Raw genomic sequence first — 16,817 nt, forward strand, 5'->3', positions numbered from 1 at the left:
TGTGCAGGCCATAGTGGGTGGGTCTCTCTCAGCTCTGTAGAAAGCCTTCTCACAGTGGCAGAAAGCAGCCCCCTCACCGTAGCTGAAACTGTGAGGGGGACACTTGGAACACTTGATGTTCCCCGCAAACGCCTTGTAGAAGCCTGGTCGACACGCTGCGGAGAGAGAGACAGAGGGATACAGTTGAAGTCGGAAGTTTACATACACCTTAGCCAAATACATTTAAACTCAGTTTTTCACAATTCCTGACATTTAATTATAGTAGAAATTCCCTGTTTTAGGTCAGTTAGGATCACCACTTTATTTTAAGAATGTGAAATGTCAGAATAATAGTAGAGAGAATGATTTATTTCAGCTTTTATTTATTTCATCACATTCCCAGTGGGGTCAGAAGTTTACATACACTCAATTAGTATTTGGTAGCATTGCCTTTAAATTGTTTAACTTGGGTCAAACTTTTCGGGTAGCCTTCCACAAGCTTCCCACAATAAGTTGGGTGAATTTTGGCCCATTCCTCCTGACAGAGCTTGTGTAACTGAGTCAGGTTTGTAGGCCTCCTTGCTCGCACACGCTTTTTCAGTTCTGCCCACACATATTCTATAGGATTGAGGTCAGGGCTTTGTGATGGCCACTCCAATACCTTGACTTTGTTGTCCTTAAGCCATTTTCCCACAACTTTGGAAGTTTGCTTGGGGTCATTGTCCATTTGGAAGACACATTTGCGACCAAGCTTTAACTTCCTGAATGATGTCTTGAGATGTTGCTTCAATATATCCACATCATTTTCCTTCCTCATGATGCCATCTATTTTGTGAAATGCACCAGACCCTCCTGCAGCAAAGCACCCCCACAGCATGATGCTGCCACCCCTGTGCTTCACGGTTGGGATGGTGTTCTTCGGCTTGCAAGCAACCCCCTTTTTCCTCCAAACATGACGATGGTCATTATGGCCAAACAGTTATATTTTTGTTTCATCAGACCAGAGGACATTTCTCCAAAAAGTACGATCTTTGTCCCCATGTGCAGTTGCAAACCGTAGTCTGGCTTTTTTATGGCGGTTTTGGAGCAGTGGCTTCTTCCTTGCTGAGCGGCCTTTCAGGTTATGTCGATATATGACTTGTTTTACTGTGGATATAGATACTTTTGTACCTGTTTCCTCCAGCATCTTCACAAGGTCCTTTGCTGTTGTTCTGGGATTGATTTGCACTTTTCGCACGAAAGAACGTTCATCTCTAGGAGACAGAACGCGTCTCCTTCCTGAGCGGTATGACGGCTGTGTGGTCCCATGGTGTTTATACTTGCAAACTATTGTTTGTACAGATGAATGTGGTACCTTCAGGCATTTGGAAATTGCTCCCAAGGATGAACCAGACTTGTGGAGGTCTACAATTTTTTTCTGAGGTCTTGGCTGATTTCTTTTGATTTTCCCATGATGTCAAGCAAAGAGGCACTGAGTTTGAAGGTAGGTCTTGAAATACATTCACAGGTACACCTCCAACTGACTCAAATGATGTCAATTAGCCTATCAGAAGCTTCTAAATCTATGACATCATTTTCTGGAATATTCCAAGCTGTTTAAAGGCACTGTCAACTTAGTGTATGTAAACTTCTGACCCACTGGAATTGTGATACAGTGAATTATAAGTGAAATAATCTGTCTGTAAACAATTGTTGGAAAAATTACTTGTGTCATGCACAAAGTAGATGTCCTAACTGACTTGCCAAAACTATAGTTTGTTAACAAGACATTTGTGGAGTGGTTGAAAAACAAGTTTTAATGACTCCAACCTAGGTGTATGTAAACTTCCGACTTCAACTGTATATGGCTATATATGGCAGGATAACAGACACAGAGATATGGTTATATATGGCAGGATAACAGACACAGAGACATGGTTATATATGGCAGGATAACAGACACAGAGATATGGTTATATATGGCAGGATAACAGACACAGAGATATGGTTATATATGGCAGGATAACAGACACAGAGATATGGTTATATACAGTGGGGGAAAAAAGTATTTAGTCAGCCACCAATTGTGCAAGTTCTCCCACTTAAAAAGATGAGAGAGGCCTGTAATTTTCATCATAGGTATACGTCAACTATGACAGACAAATTGAGAAAAACAATTCCAGAAAATCACATTGTAGGATTTTTTATGAATTTATTTGCAAATTATGGTGGAAAATAAGTATTTGGTCACCTACAAACAAGCAAGATTTCTGGCTCTCACAGACCCGTAACTTCTTCTTTAAGAGGCTCCTCTGTCCTCCACTCGTTACCTGTATTAATGGCACCTGTTTGAACTTGTTATCAGTATAAAAGACACCTGTCCACAACCTCAAACAGTCACACTCCAAACTCCACTATGGCAAAGACCAAAGAGCTGTCAAAGGACACCAGAAACAAAATTGTAGACCTGCACCAGGCTGGGAAGACTGAATCTGCAATAGGTAAGAAGCTTGGTTTGAAGAAATCAACTGTGGGAGCAATTATTAGGAAATGGAAGACATACAAGACCACTGATAATCTCCCTCGATCTGGGGCTCCACGCAAGATCTCACCCCGTGGGGTCAAAATGATCACAAGAACGGTGAGCAAAAATCCCAGAACCACACGGGGGGACCTAGTGAATGACCTGCAGAGAGCTCGGACCAAAGTAACAAAGCCTACCATCAGTAACACACTACGCCGCCAGGGACTCAAATCCTGCAGTGCCAGACGTGTCCCCCTGCTTAAGCCAGTACATGTCCAGGCCCGTCTGAAGTTTGCTAGAGTGCATTTGGATGATCCAGAAGAGGATTGGGAGAATGTCATATGGTCAGATGAAACCAAAATAGAACTTTTTGGTAAAAACTCAACTCGTCGTGTTTGGAGGACAAAGAATGCTGAGTTGCATCCAAAGAACACCATACCTACTGTGAAGCATGGGGGTGGACACATCATGCTTTGGGGCTGCTTTTCTGCAAAGGGACCAGGACGACTGATCCGTGTAAAGGAAAGAATGAATGGGGCCATGTATCGTGAGATTTTGAGTGAAAACCTCCTTCCATCAGCAAGGGCATTGAAGATGAAACGTGGCTGGGTTTTTCAGCATGACAATGATCCCAAACACACCGCCCGGGCAACGAAGGAGTGGCTTCGTAAGAAGCATTTCAAGGTCCTGGAGTGGCCTAGCCAGTCTCCAGATCTCAACCCCATAGAAAATCTTTGGAGGGAGTTGAAAGTCTGTGTTGCCCAGCGACAGCCCCAAAACATCACTGCTCTAGAGGAGATCTGCATGGAGGAATGGGCCAAAATACCAGCAACAGTGTGTGAAAACCTTGTGAAGACTTACAGAAAACTTTGACCTGTGTCATTGCCAACAAAGGGTACAGTGGGGAAAACAAGTATTTAGTCAGCCACCAATTGTGCAAGTTCTCCCACTTAAAAAGATGAGAGAGGCCTGTAATTTTCATCATAGGTACACGTCAACTATGACAGACAAAATGAGGAAGAAAAATGCAGAAAATCACATTGTAGGATTTTTAAAGAATTTATTTGCAAATTATGGTGGAAAATAAGTATTTGGTCAATAACAAAAGTTTCTCAATACTTTGTTATATACCCTTTGTTGGCAATGACACAGGTCAAACATTTTCTGTAAGTCTTCACAAGGTTTTCACACACTGTTGCTGGTATTTTGGCCCATTCCTCTATGCAGATCTCCTCTAGAGCAGTGATGTTTTGGGGCTGTCGCTGGGCAACACAGACTTTCAAGTCCCTCCAAAGATTTTCTATGGGGTTGAGATCTGGAGACTGGCTAGGCCACTCCAGGACCTTGAAATGCTTCTTACGAAGCCACTCCTTCGTTGCCCGGGCGGTGTGTTTGGGATCATTGTCATGCAGAAAGACCCAGCCACGTTTCATCTTCAATGCCCTTGCTGATGGAAGGAGGTTTTCACTCAAAATCTCACGATACATGGCCCCATTAATTCTTTCCTTTACACGGATCAGTCGTCCTGGTCCCTTTGCAGAAAAACAGCCCCAAAGCATGATGTTTCCACCCCCATGCTTCACAGTAGGTATGGTGTTCTTTGGATGCAACTCAGCATTATTTGTCCTCCAAACACGACGAGTTGAGTTTTTACCAAAAAGTTCTATTTTGGTTTCATCTGACCATATGACATTCTCCCAATCCTCTTCTGGATCATCCAAATGCACTCTAGCAAACTTCAGACGGGCCTGGACATGTACTGGCTTAAGCAGGGGGACACGTCTGGCACTGCAGGATTTGAGTCCCTGGCGGCGTAGTGTGTTACTGATGGTAGGCTTTGTTACTTTGGTCCCAGCTCTCTGCAGGTCATTCACTAGGTCCCCCCGTGTGGTTCTGGGATTTTTGCTCACCGTTCTTGTGATCATTTTGACCCCACAGGGTGAGATCTTGCGTGGAGCCCCAGATTGAGGGAGATTATCAGTGGTCTTGTATGTCTTCCATTTCCTAATAATTGCTCCCACAGTTGATTTCTTCAAACCAAGCTGCTTACCTATTGCAGATTCAGTCTTCAGTCTACAATTTTGTTTCTGGTGTCCTTTGACAGCTCTTTGGTCTTGGCCATAGTGGAGTTTGGAGTGTGACTGTTTGAGGTTGTGGACAGGTGTCTTTTATACTGATAACAAGTTCAAACAGGTGCCATTAATACAGGTAACGAGTGGAGGACAGAGGAGCCTCTTAAAGAAGAAGTTACAGGTCTGTGAGAGCCAGAATTCTTGCTTGTTTGTAGGTGACCAAATACTTATTTTCCACCATAATTTGCAAATAAATTCATTAAAAATCCTACAATGTGACTTTCAGGATTTTTTTTTCTCAATTTGTCTGTCATAGTTGACGTGTACCTATGATGAAAATTACAGGCCTCTCTCATCTTTTTAAGTGGCAGAACTTGCACAATTGGTGGCTGACTAAATACTTTTTTTCCCCACTGTATATAACAAAGTATTGAGAAACTTTTGTTATTGACCAAATACTTATTTTCCACCATAATTTGCAAATAAATTCATTAAAAATCCTACAATGTGATTTTCTGGACTTTCTTTTCTCATTTTGTCTGTCATAGTTGACGTGTACCTATGATGAAAATTACAGGCCTCTCTCATCTTTTTAAGTGGGAGAACTTGCACAATTGGTGGCTGACTAAATACTTTTTTTCCCCACTGTATGGCAGGATAACAGACAATAACAGCTCCTCCCACTAATACTAGAATGGTTTAATATTGTGCTTTATCAACATCAAATGGACAAAAGAGAAAGAGAGATGGCATCAAATGGACTGTTAGACACAGTCAAAGGACAATGGCTTAGACTGCAAATACAATCTGTTGACCTTTATGATATTCATCTCTACTGATTTATATCCAGAACGATGAGGAAAATGAACTATATTGAAAGCAGTAAAGAGAAAAAGACTCCCTCTATTCTCCTCTTCCTTTCTTCTCCTAAACTCCCTTGCTCCCCATCTCCCGCTCCCCCTCTCTCTCCCTGCAGTCTGCTCCTAAAGCCTGTATGCCTCAGGGACAAATGGCCTTTCAAATTCCTCTCAGCCTTTAACCGATGGTACCACACACACGCACACACACACACACACACACGCACACACACACACGCACACACAAACATACACACACACACACACACACGCATGAATGCACATAGCCACACACACACACACACACCAGGGTTTCCGTTAGCCGGTAATAGCCGTCTTTTGGCCTATAAAAAAATTGAAAAGCTGATTGATAAAATTGCAGCTGGCCAATTGTCCCGGAGAAGAAGAAAAAATCCCATTGCAAAATAATGCTTTTTAGCCTCTTCTTGGATGGAAATACCAATAGATATACCAATACATTTGACTGGTCATGCTTATCGGTCTATAGGTTAATTTGCATAATTGTGTGGAATTAAATTGGTGTGTATGTGTACAGTATATTCGTTATGTATCTTATTTATCACATGCCTACAGCATACAGATGCAGAGCCTTTGAGCAGAAAATCTGTCAGACAGCCCGAGAGCTGTATCTCAAACGGCAACGGAAGGCAGGCTACATCAGCAGCCCACACACCACTTTGCAATGAGCTGGAGGCAGTATGCATTTTGAAAACATACTTAATTGTTTGAAAGCTAAGCGTTTTAATACATATTATGAGGCATGTCTTACCTTGCTTCAAAGTAGCCTATTAGATCTCCTCTCTTTCAACATTTCTAACGGATATTTTCATCTCTGTCACATGAAACTGTTCGTATGTGCGGTGCCCTTTTGACAAGGGTGTTTTCCGGCTAATTGCATTGTGGAACGAACATTCGCGTGTAGCCTACTGCCTTGTGAACATTGATGCACCTATAATGTTAAGAAATAATAATTCATCAACATTTTAAGCTAAACGTTCTGATCTGTTGCATCAGACTCATTGCTTTTTAAAGTTTTTTTTAAAATATAGCCTAGGCCTGCTGGTTGTATGAATTTGGGATCTATTAATTTTTTTATTTCACCTTTATTTAACCAGGTAAGCCAGTTGAGAACAGGTTCTCATTTACAACTGCGACCTGGCCAAGATAAAGCAAAGTAGTGCAATAAAAACAACACAGAGTTACATATGGGGTAAAAAAAACATAAAGTCAGAAATACAACAGAAAATATATATACAGTGTGTGCAAATGTAGCAAGTTATGGAGGTAAGGCAATAAATAGGCTATAGTGCAGAATAATTACAATAGTATTAACACTGGAATGCTAGATGTGCAAGAGATTATGTGCAAATAGAGATACTGGGGTGCAAAAGAGCAAAATAAATAACAATATAGGGATGAGGTAGTTGGGTGGGCTAATTTCAGATGGGCTGTGTACAGGTGCAGTGATCGGTAAGGTGCTCTGACAACTGATGCTTAAAGTTATTGAGGGAGATAAGAGTCTCCAGCTTCAGAGATTTTTGCAATTCGTTCCAGTCATTGGCAGCAGAGAACTGGAAGGAATGGCGGCCAAAGGAGGTGTTGGCTTTGGGAATGACCAGTGAGATATACCTGCTGGAGCGCAGACTACGGGTGGGTGCTGCTATGGTGACCAATGAGCTAAGATAAGGCGGGGATTTGCCTAGCAGTGATTTATAGATGGCCTGGAGCCAGTGGGTTTGACGACGAACATGTAGTGAGGACCAGCCAACAAGAGCGTACAGGTCACAGTGGTGGGTAGTGTATGGGGCTTTGGAGACAAAACGGATGGCACTGTGATAGACTACATCCAACTGTACCAGAGTCTGTTTGGAATAGGCTATTTCTTTCTCGACAAGCTGACCAATAGAATAGGTAAACTTTTCTACTACCGGTGATAGTAGATTGACATAGCCTATTGATTTTGCTGTTCGTTACTCATCTTATTGGCTGAGGAAAAGTAAATGTGGACAGTTATTCTAACATGTTCAAAGTGCACATCAGAATTCGGTAAGAAGGACCGCACATCGTTGCATCCTGGACTTGCATGTTTTGTTAAGATTAATTACCATATTCTAAATGTGATTTCTGTCATTCTGAGCACCGTGGGTAGACGCCCTAATCAGGTTACCCACCCAATGCATATGGGTCCGGTAAATTTCTCAAATGTCCAGTAAATTAAAATGCTCTCCAGTCAAATGTCCGGTGCCACATTTTCCTAATGGAAACCCTGACACACACTCCATCCTCAGAGGAGAATTCCACTTCTGGGGTCCATCGATTTAACAAGGTAACACTGAGCCATCTGAGGGCTTCACCTTGAAGCACTGAGAGTCTTGAGTTGTCGATGGAGTCTCTCCATTACTCCCTCTGATAAATGAACATAGAGGAGAGCAAGAAGCCCTGAAATAACACCCACTTAGATCAAATGTGATCAATTAGGACAGGACAATGACACACACACACACACTGCAGAACCCCTTCAACCAACACACACATAGCTGCAGTATCAAAATGATGAGCGATATACTCTGAAGCGGCCAAGGTTGGCTGTGCCATTAACCTCTGGTACAGTGTGGCTTTATACATTGCCTTGAGTCACACACTGCAACTCACTTATTCCCCTAGCAGAACTGTTTTAAACTGTCAACCTAATGACGCTGCTGTCTGACTACACACAGCTGAGTGATGAGACACACATGCATACACACATGCATACACACATGAACACACACATGAACACACGCATGCACACACCAAGGCCTCCTGTTAAAATGGACTCGCCAATATAAAATGGTAAAAAACAACAACAATGCAAGAACTAAAACCTTGTAGCCGGCTTCATTAGAGTGTGCTCTTTGGAATTGAAACAACTGCTAAATCCATACAAGAGGTATTTGATTAACCGCATAATCATTTGATACCTTTGTGAGTTACTTGTAAATTTGAAAATTACTGTGGTGAGTTTTCAAACAATGTTTCAAACAGGGTTTGCCCTGTGTAAATAGGACAAATACAATAGATATATCAGCATAAAGTACTGACTGCAAGTTAACATGTATTAATAATGTATCTTCCAACTATTTCCTAGGCTCTGTTGTTGTTGTGGTAACACTGTTTATATTAGACCAGAAAGTAACACAAAACACTTTATCAACCCTGACAGAGAGAGAGAGAGAGAGAGAGAGAGAGAGAGAGAGAGAGAGAGAGAGAGAGAGAGAGAGAGAGAGAGAGAGAGAGAGAGAGAGAGAGAGAGAGAGAGAGAGAGAGAAAGAGAGAAAAAGAGAAAAAGAGAGATGATAGAGGTAGAGAGCCAGAGAGTGTTTCTGCGTACATGGTTTGTGTGCGCTGGACAGCGCTAGGGAGAGAGAGGGGGGCATTCTAAGTACAGATCATACCCTAACCTGGGGGCACAGGGGGATGGGCTGAATCTAAGCCTGCTTCCCAAGGTTAACGAGCTCTGGAAGTCATCCACCACACAACCCCAGATACACTTACAGAACCTCTGACGCTGGGCTCTGGGCTCTGGGCTCTGGGCCCTGGGCTCTGGGCCCTGAGACACAGACAGACAGACAGACAGCAGCTTGGACTGACCGACTGGGTTTTCCACCCACTGGACCAGAACTGGTCAGGAGAAGAGAGGAGCAGAGCACCAGAACAGATGTGTGAGTGTGTGTATATTTGTGTGTGTGTGTGTAAGTGTGAGTGTGTGTGTGTCTTTGTGTTCTCAGCTCGGTGGGCGATGGATCTCTCGTGGACTTCTCTTGGCGGCGAAGAGTAGCGATTCCAAGAGAAGCACAATTCTGCAGCATTTACTAGCAGAACCACATCAACAAATGTTGCAGAATAGTTCAGCTCTTGAAATCAAAGAAAGCGTGAGGCTATGCAGGCAGGGGATGAGATATCGTGGAGGTGGGATGTATCTGGATAGCATTATGTGTGTGTGTGTGTGTGTGTGTGTGTCTGTGTGTAACGTGGTAAGGATGAGATATTGTGGAGCTGAGATGTGGTACTGTTGGATATGGAGAATGAGCCTTTTTCAATCCTGTTCCACAAAAAGCGGTTATCTCCTCTCCCTGATGAAAAACTATTCCTCCATATTGCCTTTCTCTGGGCTGAGGGTAAACATTACTAGTCTCACTATCTGTGTGTAGCTGTGTGTATACATGCCATTCATATTACTACCACACAACACTGCCATCCCATTTTCCATCCCGCTCTATGTAGATTAGATCATCTATCATCCCCATAAATTAAATGTAGCCTATAAAATGCAGTTATACAGTATATAGATGCAGTTAGGTGTTATTAGATAATATAGATAATAGTGTCATTTGACGCGTTTGACATAGAAGAGCTATCTGATGAAGTTACAGTACTAACATTACAATAACAACAACAAAACAAGTCAGACACTTTCCCCAGATACATGTAAGGTTACCTATCGTGGCGGCAGGTAGCCTGGCGGGTAGGAGCGTTGGGCCAGTAACCGAAAGGTTGCTGGATTGAATCCCCGAGCTGACAAGGTAGAAATCTGTCGTTCTGCCCCTGAGCAAGACAGTTAACCCACTGTTCCCCGGGTGCCGATGACGTGGGTGTCGATTAAGGCAGCCCCCCGCACCTCTCTGATTCAGAGGGGTTGGGTTAAATGCGGAAGACACATTTCAGTTGAATGCATTCAGTTGCACTGACTAGGTATCCCCCTTTCCCTATCCAGGTCTGGAAGAAGGGTAGAAGGTGTTAGGTGACATCTCTCCTAGAATAAGATCCTATCCTGTGAGAGATTACAAACATCCTCTCTAGCAACACCAGAATTCCTCACCTTACTAGATGTGTTATTTAGCTCTGCTGAGACTCAGAAGGTTCTATCTCTCAGATACCATTAAACAATGACACACACCCTCCTCCTCCCCCCCCCCCTTCACACTCCTCTGCTCTTCGTCTGTTGTGTTTACATCTTGACATTTGAGAAATCACTCTCTGAGCCGTGTTTTTCTCCCCCGAGCCTCCCTCTTCACCTTGATGTTCCTTATCTAATCTCAGCTATTACAACCCAGATCTCAATCTCTACATGGCATTTAGCATCAACATGACCTGTTTACTGTGTTTGTTGTGTGTGTGTCTGTGTCTGTGTGTGAGTGAGACAGTGTGTTTGTGTTTCAAGTTTTATTAGTCGTATGTACGGGATACGCATGGTATATATCATCCAATGAAATGCTTACTTACATGCAGGGTTGGGCAGGTTACTTTCTAAGTGTAATCCGTTACAGTTACTAGTTACCTGTCCAAAATTGTAATCAGTAACGTATCTTTTGGATTACCCAAACTCAGTAACGTAATGTGATTACATTCAGTTACTTTTAGATTACTTTCCCCTTAAGAAGTATTAGAAGAAGACGAAAATGTATGTTACCAATTGAATGACATCTATTGCAGGATAAATCAAAGTTTACATAGTTGGCCATATATGGATGTTACATTTTACTTTATGGGTTGGTTATGTAGGCTTCTTCTAACCTATCGCTTTCTACTACTGTCACACTCTGGCTCTGGGGACTTTATATGTTGAGTCAGGGTGTGTAGATTCCGTGTGTTTTTGTGCTGTGTTTTAGTGTCTAGTTGTTCTATGTCTAGGTTGGCCTGAGTGACTCCCAATCAGAGGCAACGAGTGTCAGCTGTTTGCTGGTTGTCTCTGATTGGGAGCCATATTTAAACTGTCGGTTTTCCTTTGTGTTTTGTGGGTTCTTGTTTCGTGTTGGTTGTGTTTGACCGTTTACTGTCACGTTACCGTCTTTTGATCGCGTTTCACTAAATAAATGAGTATGTTTGCCTGCAACGCTGCGCCTTGGTCTACTCCTTACCCAGACGATCGTGACAGAAGAACCCACCAAAACTGGACCAAGCAGCGAGTCGAGGAGCCATCGCCAGGGAGATCCCTAGCAGATCTCCGTGGCAGCCTCGACTGGGTCAAGCCGAGGGAAGAGCAGAGAGAGTGGACGTGGGAACAATGGAGGAAGAGCCTCGACTGGGTCAAGCCCATTGAGGAGCTGAATAGCGGGAGTTGGAAGCAGAGGAGTGAGAGTTGGGCGAGAAGTATAGAGGCCTGGCCCACGGGGAGGAGAGAACCCCAGAAAATTATTAGGGGGGGGCTCACGACGTGGACGACGGGGCAGCAGGAGGCTGCGAAGGAGCGGTCCAGCGGGTGTGCAGAGGAGGCCGCCAGGTTAAGGGGGCCACTGGTCACAGAGGAGAGGGAGAATGTGGAGGCACGGCGAGAGGTACTGGGGTGTGTTACCAGTCCGGTCCGGCCCGTTCCTGATCCCTGCGTAGGGCCAGTGGTGTGTGTCCCCAGTACGGTCCGGCCTGTTCCTGTTCCTCGCATCGAGCCTGTGGTGCGTGTCGTCAGCCCGGCCCGGCCTGTTCCTGCTCCCCACACCGAGCCTATGGTGCGCTTCGTCAGCCCTGTCCGGCCTGTTCCTGCTCCCCGCACAAAGTCTGTGGTGCGTTTCGTCAGCCCTGTCCGGCCCGTTCCTGCTCTCCGCACCAAGTCTGTGGTGCGCGTCGCCAGCCCAGTCCGGCCCATTCCTGCTCCCCGCACCAGGTCTGTGGTGCGTTTCGTCAGCCCTGTCCGGCCTGTTCCTGCTCTCCGCACCAAGTCTGTGGTGCGCGTCGCCAGCCCAGTCCGGCCCATTCCTGCTCCCCGCACCAAGTCTGTGGGGCGTTTCGTCAGCCCTGTCCGGCCCGCTCCTGCTCTCCACACCAGGCCAGTGGTGTGCGTCGTCAGTCCGGTGAGGCCCGTTCCGGCTCCACGCACCAAGCCAGGGGTGCGTATCGTCAGCCCGGTCCGGTCCGTTGCTGCTCCACGCACCAAGCCAGAGGTGCGCATCGTCAGCCAGGTCCGGTCCGTTCCTGCCTCACGCGCCAAGCCAGGGGTGCGCGTCGTCAGTCCGGTGCCTGATCAGGTACTGGTCAGCTGCTCCACAACGGAGCTTAAGCAATCCGCTCCGTCGATGTCCAGTCCTGATCCAGTCAGCGGGGTCAGACCGGACCAGGGGCACTACGGGGGGATTATGGAAGGGTGGTGGTCAAGCCCGGAGCCGGAGCCGCCTCCGAGGAGGAATGCCCACCCAGCCCTCCCCTGTTTGGGGTTTTGTTGAGGCGCGGTCGCAGTCCGCGCCTTTGGGGGGGGGGTACTGTCACACTCTGGCTCTGGGGACTTTATATGTTGAGTCAGGGTGTGTAGATTCCGTGTGTTTTTGTGCTGTGTTTTAGTGTCTAGTTGTTCTATGTCTAGGTTGGCCTGAGTGACTCCCAATCAGAGGCAACGAGTGTCAGCTGTTTGCTGGTTGTCTCTGATTGGGAGCCATATTTAAACTGTCGGTTTTCCTTTGTGTTTTGTGGGTTCTTGTTTCGTGTTGGTTGTGTTTGACCGTTTACTGTCACGTTACCGTCTTTTGATCGCGTTTCACTAAATAAATGAGTATGTTTGCCTGCAACGCTGCGCCTTGGTCTACTCCTTACCCAGACGATCGTGACAACTACATATAATAATATGATTAAATTATATCTTTACATTAATATATATATAATACAAGTCTACAGATTGCCCCTTTAAGTCTATCAAAAGTGTGTGAGTTTGAGCATGTCTCCATTAGGCCTATGGATTTTTTTTTATCAGCATGAATTAGATTGAGCAATAAAAGCCCCACTTTTATTCCATAGGCTGGGATCCGCACTATACAGCTGTTGCAAGAGCGCATTTTTCACTGGCTGTCCACTGGTTTCAAAAACAATGATTGATAGGCAGCTTAAACTTCTTGAATTCAACCATTATTGGGTTCAAATACACATTTAGATTTGTGAACAGCCATCCACAACAACCACAATCCGTAAGGCGCAAATAGCTAAATGAGAGAGCAGCAGTGTGATTCACATCAATGCACTATGTAGATATCAATAACAAGTGATATCCGTATCGCCATAGACTACACCACTGCTGTCATCCGTACCTCCAAGCGTTTATTCAAGTTGGATAATCTTTGGATGCCGACAGCAGTCGCACAATTAGAAGACATAGCTTGGACTGTAGCCTACTAAAGCTTATTCCTGCTCTTTTCCCGCAATCCATCAAACACATTTGGTGTGTCATCATAGTGGTCTCTGACTTGTGGTCAGACTCGCTCAGGTGGAACAAACTTAAACTTGCGCCTTTTTTCAGTGCTGATTTGAATGTCATTGAGAAAACAGAGAAGTGTCAAATATTTTTTTTCCGCAAACATCCTTTCTGAATTTAAAAGTAATCCTTGAAGTAATCATCTAGTTTTTCAAAAGTATCTGTAATCTGATTACAATACTGTTGCTGGTAACGTAACGGATAACAGTTACCGTTTTTTGGAATCCCGCACATGTAACGGATTACATGTAATCCATTACTCCCCAACCCTGCTTACAGGTTCCTTCTCTACAATGCAACAACAATAAGAAATAAGAAAATATAATAATAGGAACATAAAGTAAATGGCTCAGTAGAATAGAATAAACATTTTAGCATAAGTATAATGCAGGAAGGCACAATTTATAGTCCAATATTTACATGTTGGGGAAGGGAGGGATGGGGGCAAGTGTATAAACTGAGCAGTATAATAAAAGTCTGGTAGCAGCAGTTGTGATGTGTGTGTAGCATGAATGTATATGTGTGTGTGTGTATACCTGTGCGGGTGTGTGCATGAGTGAGTGCTAAGGTGCAGAGAATCAGAGCAGGTGGTCAATCCAATTTAAGTGTTTAGCAGTCTGATGGCTTGTAGATAGAAACTGTCTCTGAGCCTGTTGGTATCAGACCTCATGCCCAACGTTAAGGGAGAAAACAGTGGCTGGGGTGTGTGGGGTCCTTGATGATGCTGCGTGTCTTTCTCAGGCACCGTTTCGAGGGTTGGGAGCACGGTCCCAGTGATGTACTGGGCCATCTTCACCACCCACTGTAGGGCCTTGGGGTCGTGGATGAAGCCCGTACCAGGCCGTGATGCAACCGGTCGGGACGCTCTCGATTGTGCAGCGGTAGTATTTGAAGAGGACCCGGGGCGGCATGCTGAATTTCTTCAGCCGCCTTAGGAAGTAGAGATGCTGTTGTACCGTCTTGACAAGAGTGGTGGCGTTGTTGTCCTCAATGATTAGTATTTGTATTTACTATGGATCCCAATTAGCTAGATAGTTGACCTAGATAGTTTGTGTGTATGTATTGATATGTAGGCTAAGTGTGCCTTTAAAAATAAAATGTATGTAGTTCTGTCCTTGAGCTGTTCTTGTCTATTAATGTTCTGTATTATGTCATGTTTCATGTGGACCCCAGGAAGGGTAGCTGCTGCTTTTGAAACAGCTAATGGGGATCCTAATAAAATACCAAATACCAAAAATGTGCTGCTGCCAAGGCTGCCAAATGTTTTTATTCATGTAGGTTACACTGTCCCACAAAATCATCCTGTTGTCCCGCATTTGGGTATCTTAAATGTGGTCACTCTACCTGAACCAGGTTGCAGCCACTGGTTAACGTTTGAAGCTTTTTCTTGAATGGACAGCTTGATGAAAGCTAGTCAATATTTAGGTCACCCAGAAAATATACCTCTCTGTTGATATCACATACAGTGGGGAAAAAAGTATTTAGTCAGCCACCAATTGTGCAAGTTCTCCCACTTAAAAAGATGAGAGAGGCCTGTAATTTTCATTAATATGCCATTTAGCAGACGCTTTTATCCAAAGCGACTTACAGTCATGCGTGCATACATTTTTGTGTATGGGTGGTCCCGGGGATCGAACCCACTACCTTGGCGTTACAAGCGCCGTGCTCTACCAGCTGAGCTACAGAGGACCACGTCATAGGTACACGTCAACTATGACAGACAAATTAAGATTTTTTTTCTCCAGAAAATCACATTGTAGGATTTTTAATGAATTTATTTGCAAATTATGGTGGAAAATAAGTATTTGGTCACCTACAAACAAGCAAGATTTCTGGCTCTCACAGACCTGAAACTTCTTCTTTAAGAGGCTCCTCTGTCCTCCACTCGTTACCTGTATTAATGGCACCTGTTTGAACTTGTTATCAGTATAAAAGACACCTGTCCACAACCTCAAACAGTCACACTCCAAACTCCACTATGGCCAAGACCAAAGAGCTGTCATAGGACACCAGAAATAAAATTGTAGACCTGCACCAGGCTGGGAAGACTGAATCTGCAATAGGTAAGCAGCTTGGTTTGAAGAAATCAACTGTGGGAGCAATTATTAGGAAATGGAAGACATACAAGACCACTGATAATCTCCCTCGATCTGGGGCTCCACGCAAGATCTCACCCCGTGGGGTCAAAATGATCACAAGAACGGTGAGCAAAAATCCCAGAACCACACGGGGGGACCTAGTGAATGACCTGCAGAGAGCTGGGACCAAAGTAACAAAGCCTACCATCAGTAACACACTACGCCGCCAGGGACTCAAATCCTGCAGTGCCAGACGTGTCCCCCTGCTTAAGCCAGTACATGTCCAGGCCCGTCTGAACTTTGCTAGAGTGCATTTGGATGATCCAGAAGAGGATTGGGAGAATGTCATATGGTCAGATGAAACCAAAATATAACTTTTTGGTAAAAACTCAACTCGTCGTGTTTGGAGGACAAAGAATGCTGAGTTGCATCCAAAGAACACCATACCTACTGTGAAGCATGGGGGTGGAAACATCATGCTTTGGGGCAGTTTTTCTGCAAAGGGACCAGGACGACTGATCCGTGTAAAGGAAATAATAAATGGGGCCATGTATCGTGAGATTTTGAGTGAAAACCTCCTTCCATCAGCAAGGGCATTGAAGATGAAACGTGGCTGGGTCTTTCAGCATGACAATGATCCCAAACACACCGCCCGGGCAACGAAGGAGTGGCTTCGTAAGAAGCATTTCAAGGTCCTGGAGTGGCCTAGCCAGTCTCCAGATCTCAACCCCATAGAAAATCTTTGGAGGGAGTTGAAAGTCCGTGTTGCCCAGCAACAGCCCCAAAACATCACTGCTCTAGAGGAGATCTGCATGGAGGAATGGGCCAAAATACCAGCAACAGTGTGTGAAAACCTTGTGAAGACTTACAGAAAACGTTTGACCTGTGTCATTGCCAACAAAGGGTATATAACAAAGTATTGAGAAACTTTTGTTATTGACCAAATACTTATTTTCCACCATAATTTGCAAATAAATTCATACAAAATCCTACAATGTGATTTTCTGGATTTTTTTTTCTCATTTTGTCTGTCATAGTTGACGTGTACCTATGATGAAAATTACAGGCCTCTCTCATCTTTTTAAGTGGGAGAACTTG

At 44.4% G+C, this 16,817-nt stretch overlaps 1 protein-coding gene across 1 annotated transcript in view; it reads right to left on the bottom strand.

The window, feature by feature from the left end:
• Positions 1 to 53: 53 nt before the first annotated feature.
• The window catches only part of LOC311116294 (ephrin type-A receptor 6-like), a gene marked incomplete at both ends in the record, with an annotated part of 185,605 nt that continues 168,841 nt past the window's right edge, over positions 54 to 16,817 (bottom strand). The window contains 2 exons of the mRNA XM_084191397.1: positions 54 to 155; positions 8,967 to 9,092. Of these exons, the coding sequence (XP_084047523.1) occupies positions 54 to 155; positions 8,967 to 9,092 (228 nt within the window). The remainder of the gene's footprint in view (positions 156 to 8,966; positions 9,093 to 16,817) is intronic.

Source organism: Coregonus lavaretus (genome assembly GCF_964263955.1).
Source record: "Coregonus lavaretus genome assembly, contig: HAP1_SCAFFOLD_277, whole genome shotgun sequence".
Lineage (NCBI taxonomy): Eukaryota > Metazoa > Chordata > Actinopteri > Salmoniformes > Salmonidae > Coregonus > Coregonus lavaretus.